This window comes from Orycteropus afer, unplaced genomic scaffold, assembly GCF_000298275.1.
Source record: "Orycteropus afer afer isolate SDZICR_OR568_19922 unplaced genomic scaffold, OryAfe1.0 scaffold00063, whole genome shotgun sequence".
In the NCBI taxonomy this organism is placed as follows: Eukaryota; Metazoa; Chordata; class Mammalia; order Tubulidentata; family Orycteropodidae; genus Orycteropus; species Orycteropus afer.
The window spans coordinates 3079369-3095145 of record NW_006921650.1 but is presented as its reverse complement, the minus strand read 5'-3'; the positions used below and the strand labels follow the sequence as shown (position 1 = coordinate 3095145).

Genomic DNA, 15777 nt, shown 5'->3' with positions numbered 1-15777 from the left:
TCTATTGCCAAAACAAGGCCAAGAGCTGACTGTGGAACAGACCATCAACTGCTCATATACAAGTTCAAGTTGAAGCTGAAGATAATTAAAACAAGTCCATGAGGACCAAAATATGACATTTATTATATCCCACTGGATTTTAGAGACCATCTAAAGAATAGATTTGCCAGTGTAATTATAGTAATACTCAATTTTCATTGGTTGAAAGAGTCAATACTATGAAAATGTCACTTTTCTCCAAAGTAATGTTGAAAATCAGCATAATTTAATTAAAACCTCATCAAGTGTTCTCATAGAACTTGGCAAGTAGAGACAGTCCCCAGGTTACTAACGCTGATTTACATACAGCCCGTAGTTATGAACCAACCCCGACACATGACTTTCCTTGATGCAAACCCAGAGATTGTGCACAGAAAAGGGCTGAGTGGTGTCCTGCCTCCCCCCAACTCATACCACAGCAGCTGGCAGCTCTCCTCACGCTCACTTGGCTCCAGATGCTGCAGCCCCCGCCTCACACCAACTTGGGATGTGATGGTGTTGCACAGGGTTGGCAGCAGTGCAGTGTGTCCACCATGGCTCTGGAACAAGCACAGGCTCCATATGGGACTGGCAGGGCCCTGGGCTAGGCAGGAGGTTGTAAGCACAGATCCAGCTTCAGTGTGTACCATCCAGCCAGGTGCCACTTCAGTGTAATCCTCATCTGGACACAGTGCAATGATCCTGGGCCCTGACATGGACCTCAGCTGTCATGACTCCAGCCCAGCTACACCTTAGCTGTGTCCCTGTCCCTTTACTGTGCAGCCCGAGCAGGCCCTAGGACAGTAAGGAAGGAGAGTTTGGACCTAACAGATCTCAGCCTCTGTGTGCTGCCACTAGAGGAGGATCTGAGGGTGAATTCAGGCCTGCCAACAGTTGCCAGGGACTGCACGGTCCTCACCATATAACCACTGACAACATATAATGATTTGTAATAACAAATGGGTGCTACTTTGCAACATATATTGAAACATTATCATTATTATTATCATTACTATATGATTATATTAAAGACAGTTTAGTGTGTCTGAAAGTGTTCCTTTACTATATTTTATGCATCAAGTGACCATTTATATATACTTACACACACACACACACAAATATATATGACTATTATATACACACTAAGATAGACATTTGACTAACAGATGTTAGAAAAGAACCATACCTAACTGTTCTGACTTACATACAAATTCAACTTAAAGGCAGATTTAAGAATGGAGCTCATTTGTAATCCAGGGATTGATTGCCTGTAAACCCAGAACTCATGAGAAAGAGCAAAGGACCAATTGTAGCTCGGGAAAAATAAAAATGAAGATAATAAACCAGATGAGAAGAATGCTCTATGAAATGTCAGAGTTAACTATGAAGGTATATTAGCTAAGACAATATAGTCTGGATGTGAAATCAAACCAAATAAAACCCACTGCCATTGAGTCGATACCAACTCATAGATACCCTATAGGACAGAGTAGAACTTCCCAAAGGAGTTTCCAAGGCTGTAAATTTTTATAGTAGCAGAGTGTTTCATCTTTCTCCTGTGGAGTGGCTGTTAGGTTCAAACTGCTGATCTTTTGGTTAGTAGCCCAATGCCATAGTGCCATCAAAGCTGCTTAGTACTGATACAGTAATAGATAATTAGGCACAACCTAATTGAGAACCCAGAAATATATTGATGCGCATTTGAAAACTTTATAAAGATCGAACTACTAATCAGTGGAGAAAAGATTGATTCTTTGTTACATGTTGCTGTGGTAGTTGTTTTCACATTTGGAAAAAATAAAATTAGATTGCTAATGCATTACTTTTATTAAGATTGATGACTATCTAAATGAAGAAGATTGAAAATCTGAGAAGCTTTAGAAGAAAGTATAGAATGTATTGCATCTTGATGTAGATAAGGATTACTTTAACAAAATGCAAAAACAAAAAAAAAATAATAAAGAGGTAAAATGACAAATGTGATTATATTTTTTTAAAAAAAGTTTTCCTCAAAACCAGCATTTTCAAAAGGAATATAAAAAGACATGCTACAGATTGGGTGAAGATATTTGTGTCATATTTAATTGAAAATGTATTGGTATATAGGCTATATAAAGACTCCCTACATATAAATAAGAAAAAGACACTCAGCCCAAAACAAAACAATTAAAAAAAAAATAGGTAAAAGTAACGATCTGGAAGTTTATGGAAGTAAATAAATGACTATATACATATGAAAAAATGTTCAACCTCAATAGTAACTGGAAATGTGATTAAAATGACAGTGTGACATTTTTTTATACCTCTTATAAGAAATATATAAATGTATATTTTTGAGGGTCTGGAGAGTCGGAATCATTCATACAGTGCTGTTGAGAATATACATCATTATAACCATTTTGGACTGAAATTTATCTCTGCTGTTTGACCCAGGAATTCTATTTCTAGATATATATCCTGGAGAGACTCATATGTGCAGAAGGAGGCATGTATGCAATTGGTTATTGCCACAGTTATTAATAATAGCTGAAATTGAAAATCACACAATTGTCTATCTGTAAAATAATGAATGAATGTACTTTGTTTAATTTGTAAAAGATATTGCTGCACATTTGTTAAAAAAAAATTAGCTGGAATTGCATTTATGACCATGAATAAATCACAAATTTAATGGGAATAAAGCACCTTAAATTGCCAAAAGAAAAGTATCCTACATTATTTTGAAAACATGGCAAATGTATAGATATTATACCTATGCATATATGAATGTTATTTCTATTTCAAAAAATCAATAGAAACCCTAAACATGGAAATTAATATAATAATTCCGTTTGGGGTATAAGATTAGAAACAAATAATAAAGGACCTTCAGCTTTTCTATAATGTATTTCTTTAGAAAAAAATGTGAGTAAAATGTTGCACAGTGTTAAAATTTTATGAAGTTGGATGTTGGGCACATGGTTACTTATTGTATTAAAAATATTTCTTCTATGTTTCTCTATTTTTAAAATATTTCATGATTAAGAATAAAAATGACATTTTTTAAAAAGTGTATGTGAATTCAAAAGTAGTATGCACTAAACCACGGTAATACTATATATTGCTCTTCAGTGAACACACCCGAACCCCTACATGTTTGTATGTGTATATATGTCTACATATGCAGTCATGCATTATTTGACATGTCTGTGAAATAAGACATTATGTGATTTGGATGTTGTATGAACACCATATTATCTACAGGCAGTCCTCAGATTGCAAACAAGTTCTGTTCCTAAGTCTATCTTCAAGTTGAATTTGTATATAAATCGGAACATTTAGCTGTTGTTGGTATCTAGTATCAGTCAAATGTTTGTCTTAGTATATAGTTTACCTTTCAATGCATAAAAAGTATTAATGAAACACTTTCAGGTACACTAAAACATCTTTAACATCATATGTTGTTGTTGTGTTGGTATGTGCCGTCGAGTCGGACCCGACTCATATCGACCCCTCCTTGGGTTTTCGAAGCAGTATCACTACGGAAGTAGATTGCCTCATCTTCCTTCCGAGGAGTGGCTGGTGGGTTTGAACCGCCAGCCTTCTGGTTAGCAGTCAAGTGCCTTAGGCACTACACTACATTAATAACAATGTTGTGATGAGTGTGGCAAAGTAGCACCCATTTGTGACTAAACCATTGTACCTACCTCAAATTTTTAATATACTAGGCTTTATAAGGGTTGGGACCACAGACATACAGTCAGACGTTACCTGAATGGACGTTATATATCATATGTCTGTATATGTGTGTGTGTGTGTGTGTGTATGCATATATGTGAGCGCCGGTGGTGTAGTGCCTAAGGTATTTGACTGCTAACCAGAAGGCTGGTGGTTCAATCCCACCAGCCACTCTTCAGAAGGAAGACTGTGCAATCTACTTTCATAGTGATACTGCCTTGGAAACCCAACAAGGGGTTGCTGTAAGTCGGATCTGACTCGATGGCAGTGAGTTTGATTTGGTTTTATATGTATATATATATGTATGCATATTTATGTGTGTGTGCGTGTGTGTGTATGTGTATGTATTCATCTGTGTCTGTATATTACAGACATTAAATATATAAAGTACACAACTTGAATAGGAAGGATTAATTTCAAGGAGTTCCTGGTGATAGTATTCTGTAGAAAAAAGTGGTGTGAGAATGTGGGAATTAAGGCCAGCAGGTAGCTCAACTGATCTGTATATTTTATTTAATGTATTAAGGAGAAAATACAATGTAAATATGTCATAAATGAGCAGCTGTCAATTTTTTGTGAGAAAGATATTGATATTTGATAAATTGAATGTATTTACTTCTGGTCTTCAATATCTTTTTTCAAAAACATTAATAAGCTTATGAGTAAGATCTGGCTCTTATATAATAAAGATAGATTTTGGATAAATAAGAGTATATTAAAATTCAAACATTTTGTGAATATGTTCATTGAGAATGATATAGTATTATCAGAAAAATTAACAGTGTGTAATTTTACTTTATTGTTTTTACTTCCAAAGAATACAGGTCAATGACCAGATTGTAGAAGTGGACGGAATCAGCTTGGTGGGTGTCACCCAGAATTTTGCTGCTACTGTTCTCAGAAACACCAAGGGTAATGTCAGGTAAATAAGAGACTTCACATGTGAACAATTTGGTTTTTATTTTTGTTGAATTTTAGTTTTGTTATGATTATACCTATAAATCTTGGGAATTATAAGAATTTTGTCTAAGTACTAAAAATTTGATGTTAGGTTTTTTGGTTTTTTTTTTCATTGTGATAAAATATAAGCAACATAAAACTGGCCATTTTAACATATACACATATTTTGTTTATCCATATAGCTGTAGATTACACTTGGGTTGTTTCTGGCTTTTGACTGTTATGAACAGTACTGTAATGAATATTGGTGTCTGAATATCTATTTGTGTCCCTGCTGTTAGTTGTTTGTGGTATATAGAAGTTGTTTATTCATATGGTAATTCTATGTTTAAGTTTTAGAGGGAACACAAAAATGTTTTCCACAGCACCTGCACCATTTTACATTCCTATCAGCAGTGCATGAGGGTTCCAATTTCTCCGCATCCTCACCAACATTTAATTATTTTCATGTTTGGATAATAGTTATTCAAGTGGGTATAAAGTTGTATCTTTTTGTGGTTTTGATTTGCATTTCCCTAATGACTAATGGCTTTGAGCATTTTTTCGTGGTTTTATTGGTCATTTATATGGGGTTCTAAAAATTATAGGTTGGAAAAAGAATAGAAAGCAGTCCTGAGCCAACTAAAGTCAAGGTTTAAAATCAGTTTTCATTTGGTCACAGGTTGCTGTTTCTTCTTTGGAAAACTATCTATTCAAGTCCTTTGGCTGTATTTTGATTGGGGTATTTATCTCTTTTGTGTTGCCTTTGGTTTCAGTGTTAATTTTTCTTTATCAAAATCAATTCGTATAAGTGGAATTTAAAATTAAAAATCATAATATTCAAGAAAGATATGAAAGCAAATGAATGTACAAGATGAATCCAGTGTAGTTAATTACTGAGCTATGTTAATGTGCCTTATTGCTTATAGAGTAAGAATTATTAGGAAGTTAGAATTTCTAGTTAAATTCTCAGTGAGAATTTAGGCTGAAATTCTTTAACCAAATTAGTTATATAGTAAAGGTGCAGTAAATTACAGTGTGGCTTTTCTAGCCATAAGTCTTTGTGAACTCTGTGGTGGAATTTGCCTTGAGCAAGTGAGTAGCTTCTGATTGTTAAAATTATCCACCTGGAGTATTTCTGTTGGGAGCAGCACAGAGTAATGTTCTGGGAAGTTCGCTCTCTCTCAGGTATGTAGAACTCTGATGTTTGCATTGGATGGTTTAGCCACTCTGCCAGGCTCAAAAGGAGCCCTCCTAGAGGCAGAAGGAGTCTCTCTGACTGCCGGCTAAGACATGTGAGAGACACACACACAGCTGAGAGAAAGATGCAAGAGACATGTGCTACTGAGACAGGCACTGAGAGATACACACTGCTGGAAGAGAGACACCGAGAGACATGTACTGCTGAGAGAGACCGTTGGCTGAGAGACAGTTGGGTAAGGCAGACAGCGTGTTCCTGAACTTGAATTGTAGCCTGTTGCTTCCCTAATAAACCCCACAATCTGTGAGTTCTGTGTGGCCACTGCAGCAAGTTATTGAACCCAGTAGAGAGATGGTGGGTACTACTGGAGGAACGAATGGTTGGCAACAGGATTGGTGAAAGGGCTAGAGGGAAGTGGCATATCTGGTCTCGCAGGGATAGGCCTTGGGCTACTGATGGTGAGTCTGTCTTCCTCTTGTAGGGTTAGAGGAGGTCAGAAGATGCAGCCTCCCTGCCCCTTTGGCAATAGTGAATTGAAATTGAATTACTATATACATATACAATAGTATGTGCCATTTAGATAAATAAGCTGAATAATTTTTGGCCAAAAATATATTTGAAAAATCTCTATAGTTTTTAAGAATCAGTCAGAATCACTGTTTGGTGAACTATAATTTTTCCAGCTTACTGAGACAAAGGGTATGTTTCTTGAACATTGAAATTTGTATCCAGTCCTGGTGTTCTGAAAATTATAGGTTGGAAAAACAACAGAAAGCAGTCCTAAGCCAACTAAAGTCAAGGTTTGAAATCAGTTTTCATTTGGTCACAGGTTACTGTTTCTTTTTTATAAATATATCATTGCTTTTGTTTTATACTTTTCCATAAATCCTATGAAGAAACAGATAAGGAGACCTTATTAATCAGTATAATTACACATGTATTTTCTTGCTCTCATCAGAACGAACCTCCTAGAATATTCTGAGAATATTCATGAGTTAACATTTTTATAAGGAGTATAACATTAGGATTTTGTTGTGGTGTGCTTAATGTTGTACAATCATGAATTTAAGTATTAGACTTTGAGACTTTCTTCCTTTTTCAGTTGGAAAGCACTCTTTGATGATGAAGGTGTAAAGAATACAACTAAAAAGACTTTATGGTGCAGGTTGAAGCTTTCAGAATACTCACAATCCTGAGAAAAGAATGTGATGTAAATGAAAAAAGGGCAGTTGAGACTGTCTGATCTGCTCTCCCAGAGCTTTGTGGGTCACCCCTCAGTGGATGTGATTGTCTTTCTGCAGATTGCTCTCTGTTCTTCAGGCAACATTTTCCAGTGACAGTATAAACTCAATTTTGATTTCTATGTTAGATAAGGAATAATTGTGGTTTAAACATGAAATTTATTTGTTACATTATTCACATTGGGTTATGTCTATTCTTCTTGGCCAAAAAAGTAAAAAACTGCATATAAATAAAATTTCAAGTTTCAGGACCATAGACATATATTCAAATGAGGAAATGAGTGAAAACATACTTTATAAACAGAGATATGACAAATACATGTAACTTCTGATTAGAACTAGAAAGAAACTCAAAAATACTGTCCAATCTTCTATTTCACATACGATGAAACTGGAAGCCAAAAAGACAAAACAAAACAAAACAATTATCTATTGAAGGTTATTGTTGTTAGGCACTGTTGAGTTGACTCCAACTCATGGTGACCCTATGTATAACAGAACGAAAAACTGCCCAGTCCTGCGCCATCCTCACAGTCCTTTCTGTACTTGACCCCATTGTAACCACTATATCAATCCATCTCACTGGAAGTCTTTAATTTTTTTTTTTTTTGCTGGGCCTCTATTTTACCAAGCATGATATCCTTCTCCAGGGAATGTTCCCTTCTGACAACATGACCAAAGTAGGTGAGACAAAGTTTTGTCATTCATGCTTCCCAAGAGCATTGTGGCTGCACTTCCTCCAGGACAGGTTTATTCATTCTTCTGGCAGTCTATGGCATTTTCAGTATTCTTCACCAACACCGTAATTCAAAGGCATCAGCTCTTCTTTGGTCTTCCTTATTCATTGTCCAGCTTTCACATGCCTATAATGTGATTCAAAATACCATGGCTTGAGTTAGGCATGCCTTAAATCTTCAAAGTGACATCTTTCCTTCTCAACACTTTAGAAGTCTTTTGTAGCAGATTTTCCCATTGCAATACAATGTCTGATTTCTTGACTACTGCTTCCATGGGTATTGATTGTGGATCCAAATAAAATCCCAGACAACTTCAATCTTTTCCCCATTTACCATGACTGGTTATTGCTCCAGTTGTGAGGATTTTTATTTTCTTTATGTTGAGGTGTAATCCATACTGAAGACTATATTCTTTGATCTTATCAGTAAGTGCTTCAAGTCATCTTCACCTTCAGCAAGCACGGTTGTATCATTTTCATATCACAGGTTGTTAATGGTTCTTCCTCCAATCCTGATGTCATGTTCTTCTTCACATAATCCACCTTCTTGGATTATTTGCTCAGTGTACAGACTCAATAAGTATGGTGAAAGAATACAACCCTGAAGCACACTCTTCCTGAATTTAAACTATGCAGTATCCCCTTGTCCTGTTCAAATGATAGCCTCTTGGTCTGTGTACAGGTTCCTCATGAGATCAATGAAATGCTCTGGAATTACCATTCTTCTCAATGTTATCCATAATTTGTCATGATCCACACAGTCAAATGCCTTTGTATCATCGGTAAAACAGAGGTAAACACCTTTCTGGTATCATTTGCTTTCAGCCAAGATCCATCTGACATCAGCAGTGATATCCCTTTTTCCATATTTCTTCTGAATCCTGCTTGAATTTTTGAAAGTCCCCTGTCAACATACTGCTGCAACCATCTTTGAATTATTTGCAGCAAAATTTTACTTACATGTGATGTTAATGATACTGTTCAGTAATTTCCACATTCTGTTGGATCACATTTCTTAGGATTGGGCACAAATATGGATCTCTTGCAATCAGTTGGGTAGGTTACAGTCTTCCATATTTCTTGGCATGGATGAGTAAGTGCCTCCAGCACTGTATCCATTTGTTGAAACATCTCAGTAGGTATTCTGTGAATTCTTGGAAGCTTATTTTTTGCCAGTTCCTTCAGTGCAGCTTGGGCAACTTCTTTTAAAACCGTTGGTTCTTGATCATATGGTACTTCCTGAAATGGTTGAACGTGGACCAATTATTTTTGATACAGTGACTTTGTGTATTCCTTCCATCTTCTTTAGATGGCTCCTGCATCGTTCAATATTTGCCCATAGAATCCTTCAGTATTGCAACTCGAGGCTTGAACTTTTTCTTCAGTTCTTTCTGCTTAAGAAATGCTGAGTGTGTTCTTCTCTTTTGGTTTTCTAATTCCAGGTCTTTGCACATTTCATGGTAATACCTTACTTTGTCTTCTTGAGCTGCCCTTTGAAATCTTTGGTTTAGCTTTTTATCTCATCAATTCTTCTATTTGATTTAGCTACTTTCCATTCAGTAGCAAGTTTCAAAGTCTTCTGACATCTATTTTGGTCTTTTCTGTCTTTCCAGTCTTTTTAATGATCTTTTGTTTTCTTCATGTATAATGTTCTTGATGTTATCATGTGGATTTTGGTCATTGGTGTTCAGTGCTTCAAATGTATTCTTTAGATGATCTCTAAATTCAGGTGGAATATAATCAAAGTCATATTTTGGCTCTTATGAACTTGACTTAATTGTTGTCAGCTTCAACTTGAACTTGCATATGAGCAGTTAATGCTTATTCTATTCTAAAGTCAGCTCCTGGTCTTGCTTTGATTCATGATATTGAGCTTCTCCATAGCTTCTTTCCACAGGTGTAGTCAGTCTGATTCCTGTGTATGCCAGCCGGAGAGGTCCACGTGTATAGCTGCTATTTATGTTGTTGAAAAAGTATTTGCAATGATTAACTCGTGGTCCTGCAAAATTCTATCATGCAATCTCCAGTGTCATTTCTGTCACTGATGATTCTTCTTAGTTTCCAACTTTTGCATTCCAATCACCGGTAATCACCAGTACATCTTGATTGCATGTTTGGGTGATTTCCGACTGCAGAAGTTGGTCAAGATCTTTACTTTCTCCATCTTTGGCTTTAGTGGTTGGTGTGCAAATTTAAATAGTAGTAGTATTAACTGATCTTCTTTATAGGCCTGTGGTTATTATCCTATCACTGACAGCATTGGACTTCAGGATAGATCTTGAAACATTCTTTGTGATAATGAATGCAATGCCATTCCTCTTCCACTTGTCATTCCTTGCATAGTAGATGATATGATTGACTGATTCAAAATGGCTAATACCAGTCCATTTCAGCTCACTAATGCCTAAGATATTGATCTTCATGCATTCTATTTTTGAAAACTTCCCGTTTTCCTAGATGTGTGCTTCATACATTCCATGTTCTAATTACTAATAGAGGATTTGCAAGCTGTTTCTTCCCATTTTGAGTCATGCCCCATCAACAAATAGAGATCCTGAAAGCTTTACTCCATCTATGTCGTTAAGGTTGACTCTACTCTGAGGAGGCTGCTCTTCCTCAGTCGTATTTTGAGTGCCTTCCAACCTGAGGCACTCATCTTCTGGCACCATATCAGATAGTGTTTCAGGGCTATTCATAAAGTTTTCCAGCAATAGACAGTGTTTCACTGCTGTTCATAAGATTTTACGAACCACTGTTTTGAAGAGTGGATGGCCCCTCCTTGTTCCTAGTCTGTCTTATGTGGAACCTCTGCTGAAACCTGTCCACCATAGGCCACCCAGCATGTATTTGAAATACCAGTGGCATAGCCTCCAGCCCCGCGGCAATACACAAGCCACCACAATGTGACAAACTGAGAGATGCAGGTTACTGTGGAGCAAATGATGATAGTGGATCTCAGCCGAGGGCATCTTTTGCTGTTTCCATTCTGACTTGGAGACTTTGGAATCTTAACATCTGAATTTGAAATTTGAAACTCAGTTCTACTACTTACCTGCTAACTGTTTAAACTTCATTGGGTGATTTACCTGTTAAATGATAATAACTTTTACTTCATATTATTGTTAATTGCTTGAAATCAAAGGGATAATAATGTAATACATGGCAATTCCTACTAATATAATTAGCTATACATTTATTTTGTGGGATAATCTTATATGACATACAGGCAGAAATATTTTCATATAGATCTTTGTATGTGTGGGGTTTGGGCCAGAACAGGGAAAGGTTGATATTAGTACTGGTGATGACAACTTAATATGAGGATTAGGAAAGAATGAGAATCACAAGACAGTTCCCTAAACTAATCTGATACATTTTTAATTGATACAAAATTTTGTCACTTGTTGGTTATTATTATTATTATTATTATTCTCTTATATTGCTTCTCATTCAAAATGAAATTTTATTATGTCATTATGTAAAGACCTGTGTGGATTTGCCTAGTCTCTTCCACATTTTCCTCTATTGTATATCCATAGCCAAACATGAGAAAAAATAGACATTCTCTCTTTCGGGCCCAAAGTCTCAGCATTCTAGAGTTTCTAAGTTCTAGGGTCATAGTGACATTTTAAGGTAGAAATGAGTCTAAGAGCAAATGCTCATGGTTTCATAACATGATTAATATCAATTCACTCAATTGCATGTGTGAAAATTATTGGATTTTTAAATATAATACTATCTGTATTTTCGCAACAATAATTTTTATTAAAATGTTCATGTTTTCTTTCAACAATCTCTGAGCCTAGGCTTATCTTAGGCAGGCTTTCAGGTGCCTCCTCAAATTGGGATTTTATTTTGAAATGTTTAATTCAAGATAAAGATAATTTGAGACAAGCTATAGTGGGAACTGCATACTGGAAACCCTGTATTACAAACTCCCACCATCTCCTACTCTACCTTTAGTTACTGATATTTGACCAGCCATTCATTCTAGGAAAGGGGCCAGGACCTGTGGGCATTTTGACAGATTGCAGAAATACTCATCACATAGACACTTGGAACTGAAATCAGGAATTTCACTTCAGTCTGTTTTGAAAATAAATACATTAGTTGAAATTTAGCAATAAATTATGATAAAAATACAACCTACACTACTACACTGCTAGAGCTTTTTGCTTTTTTAATATAAAGTAATTATCGAAAAAAAGTTTGGAGATGACTAGCATAGAATATTAATGTGAAAGAAAATTTAAAATGTAGGTTGGTAAGTTTGCATAAGAGAGTTGGCCTATATGTACATTGTGTTGTCTTTAAATATTTTAAAAGATTTGAATTTTAGTGCTTGTAGACAAGAAAAACCCTACTCTTCCTACTGTCCTATGCATGGTCTTATTCAATCTTCAATGACACTTTTTTAGTCCCTGGTGAATTAGAGTTTGTGACCTACTGCCTCCATCTGCTATAGGTATAAAGTTCCAAGTTCAAAGAGCCTTCAGCTAACATGATATCATATTTAGAATAGTAGAAACCACCTGGAAGTCAGGAGACAAATTTTAACCTGAGCTATAATATTAACTTTGTTTTCCTGGAAATCTAACTTATCTCTCATAGGCTTTAGTTTCTAATTTCTAAAATGGCAGGGTTGATTCCAGATGATTTCTAAAGTTCCTTCCAGAGTTAATACTGGGTAAAGCAGTGTGTTAGACTAGGTTCTCTAGACAAGCAAAATCAGTGAAGCATATATATACATATAGAGAAAGAAAATTTTATCTTAGGAAAATGGTTCACACACTGACAGAAGCTGTCAAGTCCCAAGCTGGAGGCTTTTCCCGACTCACACAGCTTCAGGGGCTGATAAGTTCAAGGTTGGCAGGCAGCATACCGGCTGTTGACTCCAACAAATGATGAATCCAAGATCACCAGGCCGAATGGTGGATTGTTCGCTCATGGACAGTTGTAGGCAGCACAACAGTATCTCGATCCACAGAAGAGTGTCTCTTCTCCCAGGATGTCCATAAATATATTGGAAGCAGGCCACACCCCTAGGGAAACTCCCCTTCAATGGATTGGCTGCTTAAAACATATACATCCAATCCCATCATGGAAATAATCCACATTGCAACTGCTTAGACCACAGAGAATTGTGGTCGAGCCAAGTTGACACACAGCTCCAACTATCACAATCCGCCCCTTGTCAACTTGGTAGTTCTACACATCTTCTTCTTCATTATTCTACACATAATCTCTAAAGAAGGACAATTATAAAGTCATATTTGCACCTAACATGAGATGCTAATACACGTACAACCAAAATGCATTAACCTTATTTACATTTCACAGTTCATAACAGAAGGAAACAAAAATATTTGATGCACTATACAATGAAGAAATATAACAATCACAGTCCTTGTTTCTACAACTAGTCATGTGGTTGTAGCTGATATTCATAACTACCTTCTTCCACCACCCATTCAGTATTTCCCTTGCCTCAGCAAGCACCTCAGCTGGTCATGGTTCTTTGCCTGGTGGGATGACCCAAACCTTCATTCCTGAAGGGTCTGGGCCATTACTAGTCAGACCAGAATTGGGTATCAGTAATTTTCCATTGACTTTAATCACAAGGCATGGTAGTACTAAGAGACATCCTAAAGAATCGCCTGTATTCCAGACATATTCTTCTTTACCTCCATTATGTAATGTCAATGCAGCTTACCCTTGGTCATCAGGATCTATAACACCAGATAGTACAGTAATGCCCTTTTTTGTCTGTTGATCCAGAGGCATGAGGAAGCCAAAATGGCCAGATGGCGTTCTTAACTTCCAGTTCAATGCAGTCAGTATTGTGTCTCCAGGTGGGAGTGTTCCTCCCTTTGGGACTAAGCTCTCCAGACCCTCAGAGCATAGGGTAGCAGGGACAGGAAGCAAAAATTTTACGAGTGGGTCACTAGGGGTAATACTGAGTGGTACCACTCCCATTTTCACCCCTTGGTTCCTGGACCCATATATCTTGTCTATTGGAGAAACAGCATTGTATATTAAACGCTAGTTTAGAGCATATATAGCCTCCTGGAGAACACTGCCCAAACCCTTCAAGGTATTGCCACCTAGCTGGTGCTGTAATTGGGTTTTCAGTAGGCCATTCCATCATTCTATCAAGCCGGCTGCTTCTGGATGATGGGGAACATGGTAAGACCAGTGAATTCCTTGAGCATAAGCCCATTGCTGCACTTCATTTGCTGTGAAGTGAGTCCTTTGATCTGAAGCAATGCTGTGGGGGATACCATAACAGTGGATAAGGCATTCTGGAAGTCCATGGATGGTTGTTTTGACAGAAGCATTGCATGCAGGGAAGGCAAATCCATACCCAGAATAAGTATTCCAGTAAGAATAAAATGCTGGATGAAAGATGGAAGTGGTCCAGTGTAACCAACCTGCCACCAGGTTGCTGGCTGATCACACCAAGGAATGGTTCCATATCACAGATTCAGTGTTGGTCTCTGCTGTTGGCAGATTGGGCACTCAGCAGTGGTGATAGCCAAATCAGCCTTGGTAAGTGGAAGTCCATGTTGCTGAACCCATGCATAACCTCTATCCCTGCCACCATGGCCACTTTGTTCATTAGCCCATTGAGCAATGACAGGAGTAGCTGGGGAAAAAGGATGGCTGGTTTCCACTGAACATACCATCCTGTCTAACTGATTGTCAAAGTCCTCCTCTGCTGAGGTCATCTTTTGGTGGGCATTCACATGAGACACAAATACTTTTACTCCTTTAGCCCATTCAGAGAGATCTGTCCACATATCTCTTCCCCCATACATCCTTGTCACCAATTTTCCAATCATGCTCCTTCCAAGTCCCAGACCATATGGCCAAGTCATTAGCCACAGCCCATGAATCCGTATACAAGTGCACATCTGGCCATTTCTTGTTCCATGCAAATTGAACAGCCAGATGCATGGCTCAAAGTTCTGCCCATTGAGAGGATTTCCCTTAACGACTGTCCTATAAGGAAGTCCCAGAAAGGGACTGCAGTGCCGCTGCTGTCCACTTTCGAGTAGTGCCTACATGTTGTGCAGAACCATCTGTAAACCAAACACAAGTGTTCTCTTCCTCAGTCAACTGATCATAAGGTCCTCCCCGTGAGGCCATAAGTGCAGACTGGCAGAGGGAAGGTAATGTGACTGGAGTGGAGACCATAGGCATTTGGGCCACTTCCTCATGCAACTTACTTGTGCCTTCAGGTCCTGCTCAAGCTCAATCTCTGATATACCACTTCCATTTAATGATGGAGTGCTGCTGTGCATGTCCAACTTTATGATGACTCTGTGGGTCAGACAATACCCAGTTCATGATGGGCAGCTCAGGCCTCATGGTGACTTGGTGGCCCATGGTTAGTCATTCAGTCTCTACTAAAGTCCAGTAACAAGCCAAAAGCTGTTGGTCAAAAGGAGAGTAATTATCTGCAGAGGATGGCAGGGCTTTGTTCCAAAACCCCAAGGGTCTGCATTGTGATTCACCTATAGGGACCTGCCAGAGACTCCTAACAGCATCTTTATCAGCGACAGACACCTCAAGCACCATTGGATCAGCCAGATCATATGACCCAAGTGGCAGAGCAGCCTGCACAGCAGCCTGAACCTGTTACAGAGCCTTTCTGGGCTCCACTCAAAGCTAGCAGCTTTCTGAGTCACTTGATAAATAATCCTCAGCATACCCCCAAATGAGGGATATGTTGCCTCCAAAATCCAAAGAGGCCCACCAGATGTTGTGCCTCCTTTTTAATTGTGGGGAAAGCCAGATACAATGATATCCTTCACTTTAGTAGGAGTATCTCAATATGCCCCATACCATTGGACCCCTAGAAATTTCACTGAGGTGGATGGTGGTTGTGTTAGATTGGGTTCTCTAGAGAAACACAAAAACCA

General features: G+C 37.8%; 1 protein-coding gene across 1 annotated transcript in view; it reads left to right on the top strand.

The window, feature by feature from the left end:
* Positions 1-15777, top strand: part of PPP1R9A (protein phosphatase 1 regulatory subunit 9A) — a 577130-nt gene that overhangs the window by 369196 nt on the left and 192157 nt on the right. The window contains exon 4 of the mRNA XM_007939795.1: positions 4553-4657. Coding sequence (XP_007937986.1) covers positions 4553-4657 — 105 coding nt within the window. The remainder of the gene's footprint in view (positions 1-4552; positions 4658-15777) is intronic.